Here is a 24,368-nt window from a genome sequence, read left to right on the forward strand (position 1 = left end):
AAAAAACAACCTGCAGATCTTCTTCAGAAATCGCAGTCTCCTTTTATAGTTAGTAGCCAGATAGTTGTTTAGTATATTGAAGTTTTTCAGAACAAAATAAAGAACAGCGAATTGTGTAATATTATTTACTGTTAGTTAACACATCTGAACCAAATCATTCACAATATTTGATAATACATTTAATTACACAGTAGTCTTGGACAATCACAAAAACAAGCAGAACTACATAAGGCCTTAAAATTAGAAGCACAGTGTGTATTGTTGGAATATTACTAGGTTTACAAATTAGGCTACATATAATTTTAAGTTTGTCATTATCTTTCATAGTTTTATTCAAGCAAAACTCATTCAAGGGAAAGGCAACTTACAAAATTTATTTCACTATGAGTTAATACAAAAAAAGTGTCAACATTCTCCTTCACTGTTCAGGAGCAGATTAGTAAAATTCTCATACAGTAATAAAAACAATAGGTTGCAGGCTCATAAACACCCAAAAGTAAACCTGAACTGACAACGGCAAGCTCGCATTTTGTTCATTACAAAGTTAGACAAAACTTCCAGGATTCTTTCTATCCATATACTGCATCTCTATAGAATTGACATTTAAAACTAGCTCTAAATACCTTACTGGTTTCAAATAAACCACTAAAATATTTAGTTATACCTCAGTAGTGAGCATGTGAATGAAGTTTGTTATAACAGTGGTATTTTAGGACTTAATTTTACAGAATAACCTGTTTAGCTAAGGAATAGATGAGTGGGCAGATTTAAACCTCATCTTCCAAGTTAAAAAACAAAAACAAAACAAATGAACCACAAGACATCAGATATAATGCACGGTAGCACAAAAAAAAAAAGCTTGTTTTGACCCGCTCCCTATAAAACAGGGCCTGGGCCAATTCCAGTGAGCGTCTATGTTTTCATTACATATTTGCTTATATCTCATGGCTATTGGTATTTTTACAAGTACAGCTGTTTAGAAGTCTGATTTTTAGTGTACACCTGTGCAATAGAATAAGTCACAGTACATTTTGAGATGTTTAAAAAATATTTATAAATTTGTTTGATATGCTAAAGCATTTGGCAACACTTTTACAGCATCTGATTTTACATAATTAAAATTTCATACAGTACTCCTTGTGATATTTTGTACATCTAAAAAGAAAAAAAACTCACACATAGTATACGAACTACAGAAGCTGAACTGCATGATCGTGTTATTCCAGTTTATAATACTGGTATTAAAACCTTCATTAATTATGTTCACAAATCATTACCTGTACATTTATGAAGGCAACTGACATGATTTGAAAACAAAACCTTCAGGTTTTATGTTAGTATTTATCAAAGTGTGCAGTTCTGCAGTGAAATGAAAAAGCATGTAAATATATAAAGTACTTTATAAATTCACCAGTTCCTGTGATACAAACTGTTTTAATCGTTCAAGGTACTGTCCATAAAGCTCCACATCATTATGGCCTGCTCCTTCTACCCACAGTGGCTCTACAGGTCTCTGGCAACGCTCAAATAATGCTAAACCATGTGAAAAGTCAATTACTTCATCTTCAGTCCCATGGATTATTAACACTGGCGATGTTATTTTAGAAATTTTGTCAATGCTGCAAGAAAAGAGATACAAACATGAACACAGAACAGTCAACTTTAAACACTTAACCTTCATGAAAAAGACTTGGGCTATGTCTACACTTAAACAGGTACAGCACAGCTCTGGTGCTTCAGTGTAGCCACTTGCTATAGCAACAGGAAGAGTTCTCCCATTGCTGTAGTTAATCCACCACCTAGCAGTAGCTAGGTTGATAGAAGAATTATTCCATTGACCTAGTGGTGTCTACATCAAGGGTTAGGTCAGCTTAACTATGTTGCTCAGGGGTGTGGATTTTTCACAACTCTGAATGACATAGCTTGGCCAACTTAACTTGTTAGTTTAGACCTGTCCTTAGGCTATGGCTGCGCTATGAACTAGAGGTGAAATTCCTTTGCGTATGTGCACATGTGCTAGCTTGATGAGAATTAGAATGAGCAAGTATAAATAGCAGTGTAGCTGCAGTAGCATGGGTAGCAGCAGTGAGGGCACAGCTTTTCCCAGTCCTTGCTGGTCTGAGCAACAGACTCAAGACAACCGTTTATTCAGAGCCAACAATACACCGGCCAGGACCACCCACTAGTATCATTACATTATTTGGGACAGTTATATTTTTCCCCTTACCTTTTAATACAAAGACACCCATAAAACTGATTAGCAATATAAAACATTGACAAGTATGTGAATCAAGCATTATAAAAACATTTTTAATTTTAATTATTGTTAATCTTCTCATGTATTCAAATGTTTCTGGATTCATCAGCTCTTGATTCATTCTTTGTACATAAGAATGGCCATAGTGGGTCAGACTGAAGGTCCATCTAGCCGAGTTTCTCTCTTCCAACAGTGGCCAATGCCAAGTGCCCCAGAGGGAATGAACAGAACAGGTAATCATCAAGTGATCCATTTCCTGTTGCTCATTCCCAGCTTCTGGCAAACCAATTATGTAATTAGAGGATATTAGCATTTTTAATATTACCTTAAAAGGACAACTGCAAAGAATTTGCAAGATTACTTTCTTACCTATTCTGAGAATGTTAGTGTGACGTTGCATTCTATATGATTTTATAAATATATGCTAACGAGTGAATATAATGTAACTGGAATATGTTTCATGCAAAAGGTCTCTCGTAAGGTATCATTACAAAGCTTATAATCTACTGAGTGTGGTCATCCTAGTTGTATAAATGTATCACTCTTATATTTCATACTTCTAGTTTCAGATACAACTCTGAGGGCCTATTGTAATTATGCAACGTGTGGGTCATTAATGGTAGTTTGGAATCTTGATGGCTCCCATCAACCAGGACAACTGACTGTGGATGGCTTTGTTTGCATGCAAGCCTTCCTGTGAGTCAGGCTGGGAGGAATGAAGGCTTGAAGTCTTACAGTGACATGTGATCATGTCACCTGAACTGGAATCCATCTTTAACCTGGTGTCTTTCCATTGACAAGGAGGGGGTGGGAACCCAGAGAGGGACAAAGCATTCCCGCCTTATGCAAAAGACATAAATGGGTGGAACAGAAAAAAGGGAGAGCCATCATGAAGAATCCCCTAGCTACCACCTGAGCTAGAACAAGAGCTGTACCGGGGAAAGAATTGTGCCCAGGCCTGGAAGGTGTCCAGTCTGAGGGGAAAACAAAACAAAAACAAGACCTTACTGAAGCATCTCTGAGGGTGAGATTATCTGTATTCAGTTTGATTAGACATAGATTTGCGTGTTTTATTTTATTTTGCTTGGTAACTTACTTCGTTCTGTCTGTCACTACTTGGAACCACTTAAATCCTACTTTTTGTATTTAATAAAATCACTTTTTACTTATTAATTAACTCAGAGTATGTATTAATACCTGAGGGAGAAAACAGCTGTGCATACCTCTATCAGTATTATAGAGGGTGAACAATTCATGAGTTTACCCTGTATAAGCTTATACTGTGTAAAACAGATTTATTTGGATTTAGACCTCACTGGGAGTTGGGCATCTGAGTGTTAAAGACAAGAACACTTCTGTTAGCTGCTTTCAGTTAAGTCTGCAGCTTTGGGGCAAGTAATTCAGACCCTGGGTCTTTGTTGGAGCAGACGGGCGTGTCTGGCTCAGCAAGACAGGGTGCTGGGGTCCCGAGCTGGCATGGAAAGCAGGAGCAGAAGTTGTCTTGGCACATCAGTTGGCAGCTCCCCAGGGGGGTTCTGTGATCTAACCCATCACAATTAGTAGCAACTTACTTTGGGAATGCATCAAAGCAGTAGGTCTTCTTTGTATCAGGAAAGGCTACTCGCATTCCCGAGGTCAAAGGAGAATGAAGAATTACAGCAGCACTCTCATACCGAGCAGCGAGATCCACAGAAGGTACTGTTCCTATACTTTGGCCGTATATAATCACATTTTCAGGGCGGATTCCGTACCTACAAAATTAAGAGTGTTAAAAACTGGTATACACTAAAATAAACTGAATTGGTTTTGTTATATGAATTAGGCAGAAATGATTATATTTGTGGATCAAAATGTACCAAGTAGGATGAACAAAAGTGACTAGTAAGAGAATCAGATATCGTAGTTGTAATATTGCTTTCCTGTACTTCAATCTTCCACTTGTGTGTGACTTAGTTTTGACAAACTAACTTAGTTTTGACAGTGAAGCTTTTCTACTACTAGTTTTGTATTTGGCAAACATGTGTCTTATGTCTGGAAAGATACTGAAATATGGGTTTTTTTTGTTTAAAGGATACATGTATGCAATAGCACCATGGATAAAGTCAGGAGAACTCTGGAATCAAGTCCACTAGTTATCCTGCTACAGAAAACAGAAGTGTTTGTTGTATTCCAAGATGACAAGGTATTTTAAAATCAAGGCAGCTTTCTACATCAGATTTAACAAAGTTAGGGACATGCCAAATAAGGACAAACTTTTTCTTTCTTTTTTTTTTTTAAACAAAGAACTTAAATATGTTTAACAATAAAGCCCAGTGGCAACAAAAAAAGGCTCAAGATGCTGTGACAGTCCATTTTCTTCCCCACTAAACTTAAGTTATGGATAGGGCCCTACCAACTTCAAATTCATTTTGGTCAATTTCATGGGCATAGGATTTAAAAAATAATAAATTTCATGATTTCAGATATTTAAATCTAAAATTTCATGGTGTTGTAATTGTAGGAGTCCTGACCCCAAAAGAAGTTGTGTGTGCGAGGTGTGTGTGTGTGTGTGTGTGGGGGGGGGTGTCAAGGTTATTATAGAGGGGGTTGCAGTACTGCTAGCTACCCTTAATTCTGTGCTGCTGCTGGCGCTGCCATCAGAGCTGGGCAGCTAGAGAGTGGCAACTGCTGGCTGGCATCCCAGCTCTGATTGCAGAGCCTCCACCAGCAATAGCACATACGTAATAGTGGCATTGTATGGTATTGCCTCCCTTACTTCTGTACTGCTGCTGGTGGGGCACTGCCTTCGGGGCTGGGCAGCCGAAGAAGGCAGTGCAGAAGAAAGGATGGTAATACTGGGACCGCCGCCCACCCCTCCCCACAAATAACCTTGCAGCTCCCTTTTGAGTCAGGAATTTGAGAAACACTGGTCGCCCTGTGAAATCTGTATAGTATAGGGTAAAAGCACACAAAAGACCAGATTTAACAGGAGACCACCAGTTTTCACAGGCCGTGGCATGTTTTTTATGGCTTTGAATTTGGTAGGGCCCTAGTTATGGATAATGTCATCTTTTATTGGTGTAAACTTTATAGACATCTGATATTGTCTTCAAAAATTTAGTAAATCTACTTTTGTTAAAATGGTTATATAGTCCATTCCCACCCCTTTTATAAAATATCAAGGTAGAAGTATTTCATTAAGCGCTATTCCATTTGCCACAAACTTGTGTAACACTGTACAAAAGAGCTGTTAATACCTGATATACAGCAAACATGGGATGCTAAAGAAGATGGTCAGTTACAACATTACTCAGCCACTCTTAATTTAAAAAAAAATTACTTACAAGTAAAATGAACCATCACCTGAAGCATCACTTTGTTAAACCACAAACCCAACTCTCAAATACAATCCTCCTATACAGAGGAAATGTCAAATTTCAGCTCATCCAAATTAGTACCACAAAATTTTAAACTCGAGAAAAAAAGGCTTATAATTCGGACTTGAAAAAATTTACCAGATACCAACCAGCCAAAGAACACTGAAAAATTATGCATGTTCCCTCAGGTCAGATCAAGGAACAAAGCCCTGGAGAGGTGCCCAGGACCCTCCCTGTTTGAAAAGAGGTTAGTGCTATAATTGCAAAGTGGGTGCTGTTTCTGGATCCTACTCAGTCCTCTCCATCTTTCATATTGGCTTTCCAGTCTTTCACACAGATCATTATCAACCTTTGTCACTCCCACTGGAAGAGAGAAAGCATTCTCTGCTATCCAAGAGCTTCTTCACTCAGTTTAGAATACAACCCATTTTATGAAATTACATGTTCAATTCTGGTCACCCTGTCTCAAAAATATGTAGCAGAAATAGAAATGGTTCAGAGCCAGATGATGAAACAGTGGAAGGGAAAACACTTCACATTAAGAGAGATGGCAAATACTGGAACTGTTCAGTTCAGAGAACAAATAATGGAGGGACGTGATAAATATATAAATAATGAATGGTACAGTGAAAGTGGACTTGGTACTCCTATTTAGCTGTTCTCATAATGCAACAACAAGAAGACATTCAATGAAACTGACAGGCAACAAATTTAAAACTGATGACAGGAAGTAAGTATTTTTGCAAACCATACTATTAGTCTGTTAATTCATCCTCATCAGATACCACTGAGGCCAAGATCTTAGGAAGATTAAAAACACACTGCAAGTTTATATGAATAGTAAGAACATCCAGCTATGTTAGATCGGATTTTAGAAAAACCTTAACATTTGGAAGCATATAAAACTTTCATGCTTCATTCAAGGAATAAGCTAACCATTAACTGACTTCCTGTATGGGCTGGTTACTCCATAATTGTTCAGTTTGGGGTTTCTTGCATCTCTCTCTGAGGCATTAGGTAACTGGTCAGAGACCGGATACTGTAACAGATTAACTACTGATCTAGATAAGGGAGAGCTTGGATGCATGTTCAGAGGTTCTATCCTTCATACTGTCTCTGGTTAGGTGTCCAATATATATGTTAAGCCCCCTCTCACTGAACCCTATTTAGCTGCTCTAAGCCAGAAGATCCTCCATTTCTGTTCCTCCCATGCATCCCAGAGCCTCCTAGTCACTGTACTAAGAGTCCATGTCTCAGATACTCTATTTTGTGGGGGCTGTGAGATGGTATCTCCATTTTAAGTTCTGTTCCCCATTAAACTGCTTTAGTGTGTGCCTCTGCTGCAGCTTAGTTTTCTCCACGCAGAGTGGGGAAATTTTTTGAGAGTTTCACTTCTGCATAACAAAACTGGCAAGACTAATTAGTTTTCACTCTGCTGCAGCTTTGCAAAGCTGTGAGCAGCAGCAGGGGCACTGGAGCTTAGGAAGAGAGCACAACATTTGTTTATGCTAGTTGCTACTAGCATACTCAATTGCGTGACAACCAACTATTCTTGTTATATAGGGATGTTATAAATTATTCCTATCGCCACCTTCTAGGAGCAAGAAGATGCCCATTTGTCTGTGATGACAAAAATAGCAGGGAGCTGGACTCTGCTCATTCATAGATTTTTAAGGCCAGACGTGACCATTATGATAATCTGTCAAACTGCATAATACACTATACAATTTCGTGCAGTAATTCCTTTAATGAAGCCATTATTTCTGGTCAATCTGGAGATTATCTTTTATAGGAAGACATTTATTTTGATTCAAAGACCTGAAGTGATTGAGAATCTACTTTTGGTAAGTATAACACCCATTTTACAAATGGGGAACAAGGGAAATAGACTCAATAACCTGTCCAAAGCCACACAGGCAGACTATAACAGAGCCAGAACCCAGACTTTTGCTGCCCTAACCAGAAGGCGTCCGGTGCAACAACCTTCTATATCACTCACTTCTCATAAGAGCACAGTCACAGAAAAGCAGTTAATGAACTGGTGCTTGGAAGCCCTTAAAGGGGAAAGAACCAAATGAGCACTAATTGCCATGATCAGTACTCCTCCCATCCTCGGCCAGAGGTACACAGCTCTTTACAGTCTGACTGCTGGGAAGTTCATTGAAGAAACATCAGGGCTTGGCAGAGAGAACATGTCAAACTGAAGAAAGGGGTTAACTGAAGCAGAATTAGAACAGGCAGGTACAGAGCACAGAAGAAACTAGTGGGAATAGATGGGAAGTAGCAGACAAAAGTAATGGAGAAAAAGGAAATTATAAAATGGATTTGAAAATGAGGGTTGCCCTATCTAGTTTTCCCTTTGGAAGAGAGAATGAGCAAATGTGCACAGGAAAAATCTAAATAAGAGACTAACACAAAATAAAAACCAGACAGCATAAACGGAAAAGAAAAAACAAACAAAAACACCCCCAAAACACACACACTCACACCCACCCACCCCTCCCAGAAGAGAAGGAGTAGGACAAAGAAAAGCTTTAAAGTAGTGTATTTTTAGAATATAATCAGAAGAAAACAGAAAAATGGTGAGAAAAAATAGCTAAGGGTTTTGGGGTTTTTTTAATTCAAGGTTTTAATAAAACAGTATTTCACCATTTAATAAAATTTGTAAAAATGACCCTGCTTTTTACAACATGTTGAAATAGTGGTATCACATGTTTAGCCATCCCTCCACATTGTGTAACATTAATACGCTGAGAAAAATGCCTGCCAGTATGTTTTAAAGTAGTCCTGTCTGCCTTAGAAAAATAAAACGCAGAGCTCCTCTTGAAGATATGAGAAGCCGCGCCCTTTAAGAACTCAGCTTTAATTTTTGTAACTAATACAGTAGTACAGTGTACATTTGCACTAGTATTTGTAAAACATTTTTATTATACCAACTCAATACATATGGAAGTTAGGCATGGTATACACGACAAACTTTTGTCAGCACAGCCATGCTGGTCAGAAGTCTCTAGCCTCTAGCACAAATGCAGTAACTGGCAAAACTGCTTTTTTAGTTGTATAGCTTATTTTGTGGGGAAGGTGACTAGGGGGCTGTTTGCGCTGGTATAAAACTGTGTCCACATGAGGAGCACTTTGCTGGTATAGTATACCAGTAAAGCGCTTCTAAAGGTAGACCTGGCCTTACTATCAGGCACTCGTGAACATATACCTAGCCAGATACTTTGGGGAGCTTATCTGGGAAGACTGGTATTTAAAGTAGAAGGTGAAGCTACAGAGACAGATTCTCTATTGCATTCAAGATCAACTTAGCATGGCAAAGAAAGGACACACAGGTAGCTTGTTTTGGCTCCCTGATTCTGTCTAGGTTGTCCCTGATCCCAGTGTCAGCCAGAACAGCACAGGGACAACTTTCCTAAAAAGGACAGTCTACCAGCTGAGAAGAGCTGAAGCACTGGCCATGCCCCCTCATATATTTGGCCTATGGGAGAAGTAGAGGCATAGAAGCCTGCTACACTGGCTTTACACCAGCTGAGAACACTCATACCAGGGGAGTTCTCAGCTGAACAGACAACTAGATTCACCCCTTTGTATCACTGAATCTATGCAAAGGGATCAGAAAGGGAAGCATCTGGCCCACATTATACCAACAACAACAAAAAACACACTAGGAAACCGAAGTACTTCAAACATCAAGTGCCTTAAACAATTTCCCAATTATCCAAGCCAGAAAACATTGCATTTAAACACAGAAGCTAGGTGTAAAATATAAAACAGAAAGCTAGAAAAATGGGTACAGAGCAACCAGGTATCAATTTAAAAATGACTCCACATTGTAAAAATGAAACAGATTTCATCCGACTCCTCAGACTTCAGAAATTAGGATGTAAATCCGGTGTTCCTTTTTGACATGGCCAGCTGTGGAGCATATAAAGTATTGCCCTACTACAGCAAAATATTGGCTAGGAATACACCAAAAAATTAAAACATTAAGATACCGGGAAGATGCGTCCTTAGAGCCCATCTATGTTTTCGATTATTCTGAACTATGTTCTCACCCATTATTCAAGGAAATTGTAATTATGATCATAGCTACATGTGTAATTCTTGAACACTGGGAAGAAAAATAAGACACCATAGACATAAGGAATGGCTGAAAGACAAATCCATTTTATCAGCTATAAGACAAAACGGAGAAATACATCCTGGAATCACTTCCCAAACATCCATCATGCAGACAATACACAATTACGTATTTTGATGTACCAGTACAATTTATCCACACTAAAGACCCACCCTGTTATTTCTGTGTATATACACACGTGAACATACAAGCACCTATCCATAATTTTCTCATTTCCTTATTCTGCAATTATATAATTGTTCAGATGTAAGGTAAGGCAATCTCAAAAACCCCTGCCAACGTTTATTGCAACATTTGGCTGACTGATGTATGCTATACCAGTGGTTCTCAAACCACTGGTAGAAAGGAAATGTGGCCCCAACTGACACGGCTTGTATAATTCCATTCTTGTATATCCCACTTATCACATGTGGGAATGTGCAGTGGCAGCAATGCTCCTGAGCTAACCTTACTGATTAGTAGCTTCTCTATTTCAGTTCGTAAACTTTGAGGCCAGTAGCAGCTGAGAACGCTTAGGAGGCAGTATGTTCAGTGCACGGAGTCACTGGGCAATGCTCTGGAACTACTCCATACAAAGCCTACTTCCGGGGAGCTCTCCTGTTTGAAGGAGGGTGTCTTTTGGAAACACTGCCCTTGTCTAAGCACTTGAGGCACCTGGGTCTCCACAGAACAAGCAGAGATCTCCATGCAGGCACTGATCAACAGAACAGGTGCAGGAGACAATGCAGGTTTGTCCTCTTAGCCTTCTCTGCCATGCTTCAGTCTGCATGGGTGAGCAGGGAATGCAGAGAGTTTCAGCAACTGAGAAGAAAGGGAATCCTTTCTGCCCATAAAGGAAGATGCGACAGCCTGGAGATTTTATGCTATTTTTCTTTCTTCTTTAAATTTGCTCTGCAGTAGGGATGACCTGGTGTGCCTGCCTGCAACTGGAGAGGGAGACAAATGCTGGGGGTTCTGAGAGGTGGAGACATACTTCCCCTACCTCTGATTGACAGATTTCATCTGCCTCCAAGGCTATAGAGTAGAGTATGCAATATCATGGATTTGTGGACCTCAATACAAACAAGAAAGCTTGTAGTGGTTTCTTAGCTACTAGTATCCATACTGTAATTTAATATTAAGATACAAAATTCTAATATTTTAAATAGCTATTTACTTACAGACTTAATTTTACAAAAATAGGCTGGGGAGAAGATTCCCTATCAAGCAGCCAGCAAAGGGTGCCAAAAAGATCTTAAAGACTGCTTGTCACACTATGGGATGAAGCACACACTTTTTTGGGGGGGAAAGGGGGGATTGACCACGGGACATGAAAGTTTTTATTCACAACTCAAAAACACCTTTTTCCAATTACCTAAACTTGGTCTCCTTTAAAGGGAGATTATCCATGAAAGGTTTCAGGTGGAAAGGAACTTTTCCGAAAGTTGCAGGGGTGGTGGTGGTGGGGGGGAAATCAAGCCTACACAGTACACCATTTCCATAGTTCTTTGGTCATTGCATTTATAAACTCAGTGTATGTATATATAGTGTTCAGTGGAAAATATAAACAATACTACTAACTTAGGCCTTCCCAGAGTCTTAAAATTTCATGTTTCCACACCACATTTTAAATGTAATTCTGTGCATTAGTTCCCATTAATGGGTTATGTATAAAAACACAGCAGACTAAAAAAATTCAAAACATGCATGTTAAACAAGCCTTTGTAAAACACACACTTCCACTTTTGAGAAACCCTCTCTCTTTAGAGTACTTTACAGTGAAATAACTGCCCCCTCTGGTTACAAATCAGAAAAAAATTAAGATTTTTTTTTTACCTCAGAAATTAATAAGATGTGGGGGAGAAAAACTTGAAGGAAACCTCGATATTAGCTATCAAGTCTTTGTTAATTCCATCAAAAATATAAGAATTCAAGTTGTACAGTGAAGCACTCAAAAAGGTTGAAAATGTCAAGTTAAAGTTGCCTGTGTAATTTTAACTCCTCTTTCTAAAGGCATTTTGCGGCGCTGCAAAGCGCCAGTGTGGTCAAAGCCCCAGCGCTGTCCGTTATTCCCCACAGGGAGGTGGAGTACACTCTCCCAGCGCTGGCGCTTTGACTACACTTAGCGCTTCAAAGCGCTGCCGCACAGCGCTTTGAAGTGCTAAGTGTAGCCACAGCCTTAAAAGATAATAAAGGTGATAAGCATGGATTTGTCAAGAACAAATTGTGTCAAACCAACCTGATAGCTTTCTTTGAGGGTAACAAGCCTTGTGGATGGGGGTGGGGAGGGGAGAGGGAGAAGCAATAGATGTGGTATATCTTGATTTTAGTAAGGCTTTTGATATTGTCTTGCATGATCTTCTCATAAACAAAATAGGGAAATACAATCTAGATGGAGCTACTACAAGGTGTGCGCATAACTGTAACCCCTTTGGGGTTTAGAGAGCATGGCCCCTTTAAATCTTTTTCCTGGGGGGAGGGGGAACAGTGAGAGAAAGGAGGGAAACTCGGGGGGGGGGGGCAGGGCTCTGAAGGAGAGAAGGGCTGCAGCCCGCAGGTGCTCACAAAGTGAAGCAGCAGACAACCTGCCTGAAGCCTAGGAAGGACAGGGCGGCCGATCGGGGACACCCCAGGACAGGAGCCAGGAGGAGCACTGTGCCAGGGAGGAATTGCTCAAGAAAGACAGGATGGAGCTGGATCCAGTATCACTGCTGCCCAGAGCTGAATGGGGCTGTGAGTACAGGGGCTTCTGACTCTGCACTGGGAATAAGAAGGAGGCTGCTAGCTAGTTAAGTGGGGAGGTGGTCGCTCTGTGTGGCTTTGCAGAGTGCAGCAGAAGATAGCACCGGAGGGGTTTGTTGGGGAACGTTCACTGGCGCTGAAGATGACCAGGAACACCCAAGACTCACCCTTGGACGGGAACTCTGCTCACAACTCCTGAACTCTGTGTGCAGAGACATTGCTCAGTGTCTGCCCTTCCAGACTGTGCTACCACTGGGCCTGTAGGGCCTTGGTTTGGATGTAAACCTGTTATACTGCTCCGCCTATATTTCCCGTTGTTTTTCTCCTGTCATCCCTCTATAAATAAGTATCTCCCTTTGTTATATCCATTGTTGTGTGTGTGTGTGTGTGTGTGTGTGTGTGTGTGTGTGTGTGTGTGTGTGTGTGTGTGTGTGTGTGTGTGTGTGTGTGTGTGTTCGTTCACTCTGGGGTATTTGGAACAGGTGCCCCTGGGGTAGAAGGGATTTTTCCTGCTGCATTCCTGCATGTGCCATCTCTGGGCCAGAGCTGGCTGCAGAGCAGACTCTGTCTTGGTCACAAGGATGCTAAATTTACAATTGGTTGGAAAATCATTCCCAGAGAATAGTTATCAGTGGTTCACAGTCATGCTGGCAGGGCATAACGAGTTCGATCCCACAGGGATCGGTTCTGGTTCTGTTCAATATCTTCATCAATGATTTAGATAATGGCATAGAGAGTACACTTATAAAGTTTGTGGACAATACCAAGCTGGGAGGATTTGCTTTGCTTTAGAGGATAGGATTAAAATTGAAAATGATCTGGATAAACTGGAGAACTGGTCTGAAGTAAATTAGGATGAAATTCAATAAGGACAAATGCAAAGTACTCCACTTAGGAAGGAACAATCACTTGCACACATACAAATTGGGAAATGACTGCCTAAGAAGGAGTACTGCGGAAAGGGATCTGGGAGTCATAGTGGATCACAAGCTAAATATGAGTCAAGAGTGTAACACTGTTGCAAAAAAAGCAAACAATTCTGGGATGTATTAGCAGGAATATTGTAAGCAAGACATGAGAAGTAATTCTTCCACTCCATGCTGATTAGGCCTCAACTGGAGTATTTTATCCAGTTCTGGGCACCACATTTCAGGAAAGATGTGGACAAACTGGAGAAAATCCAGAGAAGAGCAACAAAAATGATTAAAGGTCTAGAAAGCATGACCTATGAGAGAAGATTGGAAAAATTGGATTTGTTTAGTCTGGAAAAGAGAAGACTCAGAGAGGACATGATAACAGTTTTCAAGTACTGTACATAAAAGGTTGTTACAAGCAGAAGGGAGAAAAATTGTTCTCCTTAACCTCTGAGGATAGGAAAAAAAGCAATGGACTTAAATTGCAGTAAGGGCGGTTTAGGTTGGACATTAGGAAAAACTTCCTGCCAGAGTGGTTAAGCACTGGAATAAATTTCCTAGCGAGATTGCGGAATCTCCATCATTGGGGATTTTTAAGAATAGGTTGGACAAACACATCAGGGATGGTCTAGATAATACTTATTCCTGCGTTTAGTGCAAGGGACAGACTAGAGGGCCTCTCAAGGTCCCTTTCAGTTCTATGATTCTATGACAGTGATACCACACCATCAGACGATCTCCTCATACAGCAGGCTATATTGGATTTAGGACTAGCTTTGCTCTGGAAGAGCACTGAAAAATGCACCAAACCCAGGAGAAAGTCTGACCAATATTTAAAACAATCACATACTATTTCTCAAGCACAAGGCACTTTCTACAGTTTAGATGCACAACTAGCAATTTATACTATTCTGTTCTTCTGTCTATGCAAGACAGTCCATATGTTTTTTAAAATACTCTAACACATACAAGATATAAGTTACAAGGTTTTAGAAAAGGCTGTGGGGCAAAGTGCTCCCAGTCTGTGTGCCTAATCATTCAGTGGCAGGGCCCTTCCCCCCTCTCCCCCAATGTCAGGGTACCTCACACGCCCCTTAAACTACTTGTTGCTGAAGCTACAGGTCTGAAGTGGATGAGATGGGAAAGGACTTTGCTGGAGATTACCAGCACACCAACGAAGAACATTACAAGGAAAACAGCAGACAGTTTTCTCAGATCAAATGTGATATCACTCCAGAAGCGGTGGGCCTGGTTGACATTTGCTGACCTTGGTATCTGTTAATCCTCCAATAGAAGCGGGATACACACAGATTAGTTAAATGGACTGCTCCAATAGTATCTGCCTTTGGGCACTAGAATTTCAAGCCGTCTATAATTATTTATGCCCTGATCCTGCAAGCTGATCCAATTTGCACAACTGGAGCCTAAAATAGATTTAGCATATAGCAGTAATTTTGTAAGCAATTCACTTGAAATGTGGCTGAGCTACCACCCAGATCTGACATGAACGAGATAATTCTAGAATACAGTAATTTTAAAATGGGAATAGACTCCATGCTAGCATAGATTAAGTAAACTTTTGTAAAGCACAGCAAAAAACAATTTGCAATTAGCTCCTTACCTTGTCCTAAGAGCCACCCAAGCAGCATCAATGTCAGCATACAGGTTCTTCTCTGTTGGTTTCCCAGAACTTGCGCCATATCCAGAATAATCATATGAGAATATGTTGCAGTTAATCCGTGAACCCAGTCCTATGTAAAAACTGCTCATCTGACCTAGGTCAACAGCATTTCCATGTGAGAAGAGCAAAGTATATTTGGCGTTAGGTGAGCAACGCACAAACATACAGGCAATCCTGTTACCTTTGCTGGTTCTAGTCATGAAACACTCAATGGCATCTTTTTCTCTAGAGGAGTACTGCCAGTCTGCTCGTTCAGAAAGATGTAGAGTCCAGCGACTACCACTCTCATCACACATTAGTGTGTAAGTAGGATCGGGAGGTAAAAATGCCAGTTTGGAAGCAATTTTCCCTGGGCATGGTGGACAACAGAACAGGCAACACAGTTCGCTAAAGGAAAGATTATTCATCTTCTATTCTGAAATAGGAAAAGAGAAAAATATTAATATCGAATTACAATTCCATACAAGAACACAGTAAAATTAATATGTCATTGTAATTACAGAATATGGGAGAATGTTTTACACCAAAGGTTACTCTCTATAATCTTAAATTTAAAACTAAGATTATCAACTTGTAACTAAGAAAATGTGTTTACAACCTTAAAATATTTTAAAATATAACTTCAGATTATTAGAGGTGAAATTTGAAAACCAATAGAGGAAAATATATTCTTAATATGTCATTAATCATAAGAATTTTTATTAAAAGAATAAAGATTACATTCCTTAAGACAAGTACAAAAAAGTTGACATTAGAAATCAACTATTCACATGACTTATTGTGGCCCAGAAAGCATGGTACTTCTCCTTCCAAAAACTTCAAGTTAAAATGACAATCACTGAAAAGCCAACAACATTAAACAGTACAATGTTTCCAATGCACTAACGGAATAAGGATCTCATTAGCCAAGAATCACTACCGTGTTGTCAACCATTTCAAACTTATTGTGAGTAACATGATTTTTGGCCCCTACTGCGGGGAATCCTGTGATGTGAAAAGTTCCAGCCTTCAGACTATTTTAAGGATGCAAAACCAGAGACAGGTTCCTCATAGAGAGAGCACTTTAGCTTACCAGAAGTTATAAGTAAACTGCAAGACAAGAGTTCCACCTTCAGAGATGTACCTATAATCTTCTTTCAAACTAGACTCCTTCCTAGTCTGGGCTCAATCCTTTCCCCGGTACAGTCCTTGTCAGTTCCAGCTTAGGTGGTAACTAAGGGATTCCTTATAACTGGCCATCCCTTTGTTCTGTTCCACCCTCTTTTATATCTTTGGCACAAATCCTTGGGAATCCTTTGTCTCTCTCTGGGTTTCCATCCTTCCTTCTAAATGGAAAAGTACCAGGTTTAAGATGGATTCCAGTACATGTGACACATTCACATGTCCTGTGAGACTTCATTACCCATTGGTGGGCACAGGTATAGGAGAAGGCTTACAAGTAAACAGAGCCATTTACCACCAATTGTTCTAGTTAACGGGAGCCATCAAGATTCCAAGCCACTATTAATGGCCCATACTTTGCATAGTTACAATAGGACTGCAGAGTAATACTTCATATTTCTAGCTTCAGATACAAGAATGATACATTCAGACAAATAGAATGAACACACTCTGTAGATTATAAGCTTTGTAATGATACCTTACAAGAGACCTTTCGCATAAAGCATATTCCAGTTACATTATATTTACATAAAAACATATGGAGTGCAACGTCACACCATTAATTTGTGCCCTTTACAAACTTTATTAGCAGCAAACGTATCATACCTTCTGGGGTGATAACTGTCAGATGTGACACATGCAAACTGTTTTTTCAGGCAGAGCTAGGAACAGAACTAATCTACTCTGCCACAAAAACTTTCAACAGGAACACGACAAGTCAGATGCTTGTGTAACCCCCCACTAACTCAGGTAACATATAGAGCAGGGGTCGGCAATCTACGGCACGCGTGCCAAACACGGCATGCAAGCCGATTTTGAGTGGCACGCAGCTGCCTGCCGTGGTCCCGGCCCCCAGCCCCACTCAGCCCTCCTCCCCCTTCCCCGCCCACCGCTCTCCCCTGAGGGGGCAGGAGGCAGAAGCTTGGTCCTGCCGCAGCCAAGCTTCCCCCCTCCCCCACTTCTTCCCTCAGCATGGTGCTTTCCTGCCCCTTCCCCTCTCCTTCCCTGCCCCAATCAGCTGATGGCCCTTGCAAGGGGGAGGGGGAAGAGCGGCAGCGTGTACACAGCTCCATAGAGGACGCAGAGAGAGGTAGGGACGGAGTCTTGGGGAAGGGGGTGGAACAGGGCATATCCCTTCCAGCCCCCTGCCATGAGCCACTCAGGGCAGGGGGCTGGGAGCACCCCCATGAGCCGAGCACCCCAGCCCTCTGCCCTGACCCTCCCCACACACCCAGCCTTCTGCCCTGCACCCCCCACACGCCCCAGTTCTCTACCCTGAACCCCCAACCCCAACACACACCCAGCCCTCTGCCCTGTCCCCCCCACACCTCCCAGCCCTCTGCCCTGCACCCCCAGCCCTGACCCCCCAGCCCTCTGCCCTGAACCCCCAAACACCCCAAGCCTTCTGACCTACAACCCCCCCACATCCCAGCCCTCTGCCTTGATGCCTAAACCCCCACACACACCCCAGCCTTCTGCCCTGAACACCCCCGCCCCCAGCCCTGATCCCTGAATCCATCCCCCCCAGGTCTGGGATCCCAGCCGCAGGCCCTGCTCAGACCACTGCTGGCCAAGGTGAACAAAACCCCAGGCTGGCAGTGAACTGAGCAGGCTGGCAGCACAAGATCAGCATTTTAATTTAATTTTAAATGAAGCTTCTTAAACATTTAGAAAACCTCATTTACTTTATATACAACAATAGTTTAAATATAAAATATAGAGACTTATAGAAAGAGACCTTCTAAAAAAATTATTTCAACAGTTACTCCAGGATACTTACACTATCCATTATATGTACATATGTACATATTTTTCACTCTCACATAGGCGGTCAGTGGGATATCACATCCCTCACTCCACTTTTGTAAGGCTTTAGATATGACCATTGTAAGTGTGGTTGAATCCAGTATACTAACTAGGTACCCACATCTTGGACACGAGCATTCCCCATTCCAGGTCAAATATTTAGTGATGTATGTTACCACAAAATGTGTTGGAGGTACCCTTCTCCTCGGGTGATCAATACAGATGCCTTTAGAGCAGGTTGGGAGTACCACTATCACTATCCAATAGTTTGTTTAGTATGTACTCCTGGGGTAATTCTACTCCAAAATATTAAAAGTGCTACACACAATATTTAAAATTCTGCATGTATTTTATTTGTCACAACACAATATAATCATGTCAGTTTCAATTATGTTGGTAATTTATTTCACAATACCTGCCAGAAAGTATGTCTGTAACAATACAGGCAACAAAAAACTAGGCATATTAATACAGAACTTTGAGTAATAATTCATTTAAATTACAATACAGAAACATATTTCCCACACCCCTCATAAGCAGTGCAAACAGTTAGGGGAGTAAGGAGTAACAAAGGAGCAGAGAGAGAGGGAAGTAATTGCTGGGAAGGAGCCTGGGAGTGAACCTAGAAGGTTGTTGGGTGTGGGAAGTATGGAACAGGTTTTTTGGGGGTGGGTGGGAGGGATTGTTAGTGAGTTGGGGAGCCTCCCCCATGCAGACTCTGGCTGACCCCCAGCCTCTCCCATTCAGTCAGGCACATCTACTGCTGTACCCATGTGTTCCTGCATTCCCTTTCCCGATTCAGTCACGTATAGCCACACGTGTCCCCATGTGACCCTGCACCCCAACTCAGCCACCCCCTCCCAACATCCCTGCACCTCACTCTTCCTCATACCTATATGTCCTGCACTCGCCTCATCCCCATGTGGTCCTGCACCCCCACTCCCATTCAGCCTCTGGCTCAATGTCATCCCACTAGCTCCTCTGCCTCTCCCCCACACTAGCCCTTCTGAACCCCAGTTTCTGTGACCCCAGCAGTCCTGTGTGACTACCCATATCCTATGACACCTCACCTGTCCCTGAGGGCAGGGTGCTGTGAGGAAGGCAGACTCTTCCCCCTCCCTCTCTGCAGCTGGCTGCTCCAGCTCATGCACTAGCTCCCCTCTCTTCTGGAACCTCATCAGTACCTGGTGGACAAAAGGTGTAATTGCAATGTGACCCCTCTCAGCTTCCCTGGGGGGGTGGGGGGGGAAGAGGTGTAAAAACAAAACAAAAACAAAAAACCTGTGAGGGACATTGATTCTGTGCTTGCACAGTGATGTAGAATTCCCCCAGGAGTAAGTATGGATATTTAGCACAGGAGAAGCTTTGTACTTGTCACAGGCCAAGTTAAGATATAGAGCTCAAGGAAGTTCAACAAGGTACAAACATGTTTGCAGTGTCAGCATTTCAATTTCTAAGATATGTGCTCAAAATTCAGAACAATAAGAAACCAAATATATTTAAAAATATGAGAAAATCTAAGATTTATGTTTATCTTATTACAAAGTAGAAAATTTCTGAAGTATAGTTTAAAACTTCACTGCATAAGCTTGCATTATTGCACCAGTATAGTCTCAGAATCATAGAACCAACCTGCCCATCCCCCTTTCTACTGGACAGTTTTTAAAGCATGAATAGCCTGCTTGTTAAAACTAATCTCTTCTAAGCTTCAGATGAATAATAAACTGTTACACCAAGGCAATTTTAATGTCCTGCTTTGCAGGCTAAAATCTAATCCAATCTTCAACAATTAACCTTTTCAGTAGAGCTGAAGAAAGGGGAAAAAAAGATAGGTCAGTCTAATGATTGAGAACATCCTAAATTTTTATCTTGGGCTCTTAGAACACTTCAAGCGTAATTGCTTTACATAGGCAATTTTTTCCATCCCAGATCTATAAAAAGTAGTACACCTAATATCTCCTCCCCTAAAAGCTTAACTAAGGGTACGTCTAAACTGTGAAATTGTTAACAAAACTTTTGTATTTCACAGGTACTCAAAAAAGCCACTCTCACGAAAGATAAAAGTTTTGCCAACGCAAACCGCAGAGTGAACATGACTTTGGTGGCAGGAGCGCTCTCCTGCCGACAAGGCTAATGCCGTTCGCGTAGCCGGAAGTATTTTGTCAGCAAGAGTGCGATAAAAGTACCGACAAAGAGTGTTTACACACGCTGACTTTTAATGACAAGGTTGTGTCGACACAGCCTTGTCACTAAATGCTGCGTGGTGTAGACAAGCCCAAAGTCTACAGTGTCTCCCAAATGCTGTAAACACCTGTGTTGTGCATAACCTTATTTATGTGAGTAGTCCCACTGACAACTTCAGAAAGACTACTGATAGGAATAAAGTTAAGCATCTAAATATATATTTGCAAAGTTCTCGATGGGGGATTTAAGACAATACTAAAAATATGCAATAGTTACACCATGCAACATATTTAAACTGTTAATTTTTTTCCCCCATTCTTATTTTAGCAGCATATATTTGGACTATTTCACAACTTCCTTCACCCTTTCCTAAAATTTTGAAAGCAGACAAATGAGGACTAAAACTACAACAGAATTTACACAACAATCCAATAGTTAAAATCCCTTTCCAGTTACATAATGCATTACTGTGGAAATATATGAATAAACATCCTTAAACTAATTTTACAAGAAAGGGGATAACATATGTGACAATGTAGTGAGAAATAGCTATAGGAAATTAGTGCCCAGTTAAAAAGATAAAGGTGATAGACCAACAGAGCTATAAAGAATGAACGAACACAATGGATCCAGAGAAGAACATGGAGGAAGCCTGAAAACTAAACGTTAAAAATTAATAAATAAAAATACACATACACACTATGTAGTTATTCTGTTATTTTCAAGTACTTCTCGAAGATACACCTCTACCCCAATATAACGCTGTCCTCAGGAGCCAAAAAATCTTACCGCGTTATAGGTGAAACCACATTCTATCGAACTTGCTTTGATCCGCCGGAGTGTGCAGTCCCACCCCCCTGGAGCGCTACTTTACTGCATTATATCCAAATTTGTGTTATATCAGGTCGCATTATATCGGGGTAGAGGTGTATGAATAGCCTACAGTAAAACTAAATCACGATAAAAGGATTAGACCAACTTTTTTTTTGCCTTTAAATGAAATATTCATGGAAAACTATTTAGCATCATCATAGCTAAAGAGCGACAAGGAGTCCTGTGGCACCTTATAGACTAACAGAAGTATTGGAGCATATGCTTTCGTGGGTGAATACCCACTTCGTCAGATGCAAGCATAGCTAAAGAAGCACTCCAGGAAGACAAGGCCATTGTGAAGCTAAATGAATTATTTGTATCAGTCTTCACTGCAGAGGATATGGGAGATTCCCACACCTAAGCCATTCTCTTTAGGTGAAGAATCTGAGGAACTGTTCCAGATTGAAGTGTCAGTAGAGGTTTTGGAACAAATGATAAATTAACCACTAAAAAAAAAAATCACTAGATGGTATTCATTCAAGTGTTCTGAAGAAAGTCAAACATGAAATTGCAGAACTATTAACTCTGGTATAAAACCAATCACTTAAATCAGCCTCCATACCAGATGAATTGAGGATAGTTAATATAACTCTGATTTTTAAAAAAAGGCTCCAGAGCCAAGTCAGGCAATTACATATCAGTGAGCCTAATTTCAATATCAGGCAAATTGGTTGAAATTGTAGTAGAGAACAGAATGATCAGACACAGATATGAACATGGTACGTTGGGGAAGAGTCAACACAACTTTTGTAAACAGAAACCATACCTCACCAATTAGAATTATTTGAGGGAGTCAACAGCAGATGGACAATGAACCTTGGTATAAGGAAAGGGATAGATAAGACCTAATATCTCATAATATCACTATATAAATCCATAGCACGACCATACCTTGAATACTGCATATGGTTCTGGTCACCCCATTTCAGAAAGATATATTAGAATTGTAAAAGGTACAGGAAGGGCAACAAGAGAGAGTAGGATATAGAACAGCTTCCATATGAGGAGAGATTAAAAAGACTTCAATTTAGAGAAAAAAATGTCTAAGATGGAGATATGTTAGAGGTCTATAAAATCATAAATGGCATGGAGGAAGTGTTATTTATGCCTTCACATAACACAAGAACTGTTAACATCCAATGAAATTAATAGGCAGAAGTTTTAAAACTAATACAAAGAAGTACCTCTTCGCACAACACACAGTCAATGTGTAGAACTCATTGTCATGGAAGGCTGTAAAGGCTAAAACTTTAACTGGGCTTGAAACAAAATTAGATAAATTCATGAATGACAGGTCCACCAACAGCTATGAGCCAAGATGGTCAGAAACACAACCACACACCCTGGGCGTCCCTAAAACTGAGACTGTCAGAATCTAGGATCGATCACTCGATACTGCCCTGTTCTGTTCATTTCCCTCTGAAGCATCTGGCATTGGCCCGTAAGAATATAGGGGGCTAGATGGCTCTTTGGTTTGACCCAGTATGGCCATTCTTATGTTCTTGTGGCTGTATGGTTTTACTATACTCAATAATATTAAAAAGTATGAAAAAAGCCTATCTTGCACTGACTGTCCAATAAAGAATTCCCTAACTGGTAGCAGCCACTCTTGCTGGATACTTCATACGTTTTAAACAGCTCTAGGGGTGGGGATGGAGAAAGAGTCAGAGGAAACAATAGACAGCAAACACCCCCCAAAAAACAGAAAAACAATCCCCAGAAGATCCCAGATATACACAAATGTGGGATTAAGTCAGATTACATAATGTTTGTGTTCTGTAAGCAAGACACTGCACTATAGTATTCTTCTACTTAAAACAATCTGCACATTGACAGCCACTGAAGTACTGCATTGTTGGCAATTCAGTGCCTCAAACTGGTACCTCATTACACCATTTAAAGCACAAATAATAAAGAAAAATATACATTTAAACACACAAATCAATTTTAAATAGTTATATTTTGGTTTTAGTATAGTTAATTTTTAAATATCATTCTGAAAGTGAAATCTGTCTGCAAGATAGGTTATGTTGCCACAATTCTTTTCATACTTTTTCTTCCATAGGAAACTAAAATCTAAAAACTGATCAAATCAAGACAACCAAAAAGTGATCTTCACATTTTCCAAAACATCCAATTTTTAGTTACTCCATTAAAACAAAAGACAATTTAAATATACACAAAAAGCTACCTACTAAAAGACAAAAACCAGATATGCATTTTATGGTCATTCTCCCAATTCATTGATTTTAAAAATAAAGTATTTGACTTCTCTCCACCCATAGTAGCATGTTTCATAGCTCAATTTTCTTAGAAATGAGGTACTAAAACAATACAGTACTCCCATCCCCCAAACAGACATGGATTAGAAATACCTCACCCCCTGTTAGCTACATTTCATTCACTCACCCGCCCAGTGTATGAGATAAGCAGCAGCTGCGTTTCAAATATTGATTTAAAATCTTTCCGCATAACTGTCGGAGCTGCTGCTGCTGCTCACACCGGAGGGTGGAGGCAGCCGGCTCCCCAGTTGCGCCGGCCAAGGAGAAGAAAGGGGGGGGGGTCGCCCCCGGGGCCGCAGAGAGGCGAGAACAGCCCGCGGCAGGGAGGGCGGGAGAGCACCTAGGGATCGCATCTAGCTGAAAGCCCCCCCCGCCCCGTTCACCCTACCCACGGGGCCGTGACACCTCCCCGCAGGGCCCCATTCTCCGCGCCCCCCGAGACCTGCCCCGGCCGCAGGGAGCCGAAACCAACTCGCTCCACAGCGACGCGCCGCCAGCCCACCCCCTCGCTGTGCCCCGGCGGTGGGCGCGCTGCCCCACTCGGGCCGACCAGGGACCAAGCTCCCCTGCGGACACGGGCCGCCCAGCCCGACCCTCCGGGCCCGCGCACAGAGCTCCCCGCACGCAGGGACCTGGGCCCCGCACTGCGGGAGCGACCAGTGAGTGGGGTCGGAGCACGCACCTGCCTCCGTCTGACGTTGGTCCTGTAGCGCGGCCGCGTCCGGCTCCCTCTGGGGGCTGCGGCCCCGTCAGGCCCCCCCCAACCGCCGCCGTTCGAACGCCGGGGACGTGCTGAGTAACGGCTCCGCTTGGCTCTGTCAGCGCGGCGGCCTGCAGCAGCGCGCGGAGCCGGAGCCCGAGCCCGAGCTGCTCGCACGCCCGGCGGGACACTAAGAGGACGAGGGCCGGGCTTCTAAGCGGCCCTCGCCAGACTCCCTCCCTCCCCGCCTCGCTGACTGGACTGAATTAATCGGGACTTGGGCAGAGCA

General features: G+C 41.6%; 1 protein-coding gene across 3 annotated transcripts; it reads right to left on the reverse strand.

Annotated features, from left to right (window-relative positions):
• Positions 1 to 111: 111 nt before the first annotated feature.
• On the reverse strand, positions 112 to 24,199 carry ABHD17B (abhydrolase domain containing 17B, depalmitoylase). Of its 3 annotated transcripts, XM_039544586.1 has the most exons (5): positions 24,062 to 24,199; positions 15,255 to 15,488; positions 15,014 to 15,167; positions 3,829 to 4,008; positions 112 to 1,619 (listed from the first exon to the last, which is right to left on the reverse strand). In XM_039544586.1, the coding sequence occupies exons 2-5, from the start codon at positions 15,478 to 15,480 to the stop codon at positions 1,400 to 1,402; spliced, it is 780 nt and encodes a 259-aa protein (XP_039400520.1). In that variant the 5' UTR covers positions 15,481 to 15,488; positions 24,062 to 24,199; the 3' UTR covers positions 112 to 1,399. The 3 variants fall into 3 exon arrangements, with proteins under 3 accessions (XP_039400520.1, XP_039400518.1, XP_039400519.1); XM_039544584.1 differs by having other exon boundaries at positions 15,014 to 15,488; XM_039544585.1 differs by having other exon boundaries at positions 15,014 to 15,488; positions 24,066 to 24,194.
• Between the last annotated feature and the right edge of the window lie 169 nt (positions 24,200 to 24,368).

This window comes from Mauremys reevesii, linkage group 6, assembly GCF_016161935.1.
Source record: "Mauremys reevesii isolate NIE-2019 linkage group 6, ASM1616193v1, whole genome shotgun sequence".
Classification (NCBI taxonomy): domain Eukaryota; kingdom Metazoa; phylum Chordata; order Testudines; family Geoemydidae; genus Mauremys; species Mauremys reevesii.

What these genes read in the sequence shown, in the direction of transcription:
- ABHD17B (XM_039544584.1), bottom strand. Translation starts at nt 15,480, where the DNA reads ATGAATAATCTTTCCTTTAGCGAACTGTGTTGCCTGTTCTGTTGTCCA. An exon ending in TGGGTGGCTCTTAGGACAAG is followed by an intron (nt 4,009 to 15,013) that starts GTAAGGAGCTAA and finishes TTAATTTTGTAG; the next exon opens with GTACGGAATCCGCCCTGAAA. An exon ending in TGCTTTGATGCATTCCCAAA is followed by an intron (nt 1,620 to 3,828) that starts GTAAGTTGCTAC and finishes CTTTTCTTGCAG; the next exon opens with CATTGACAAAATTTCTAAAA.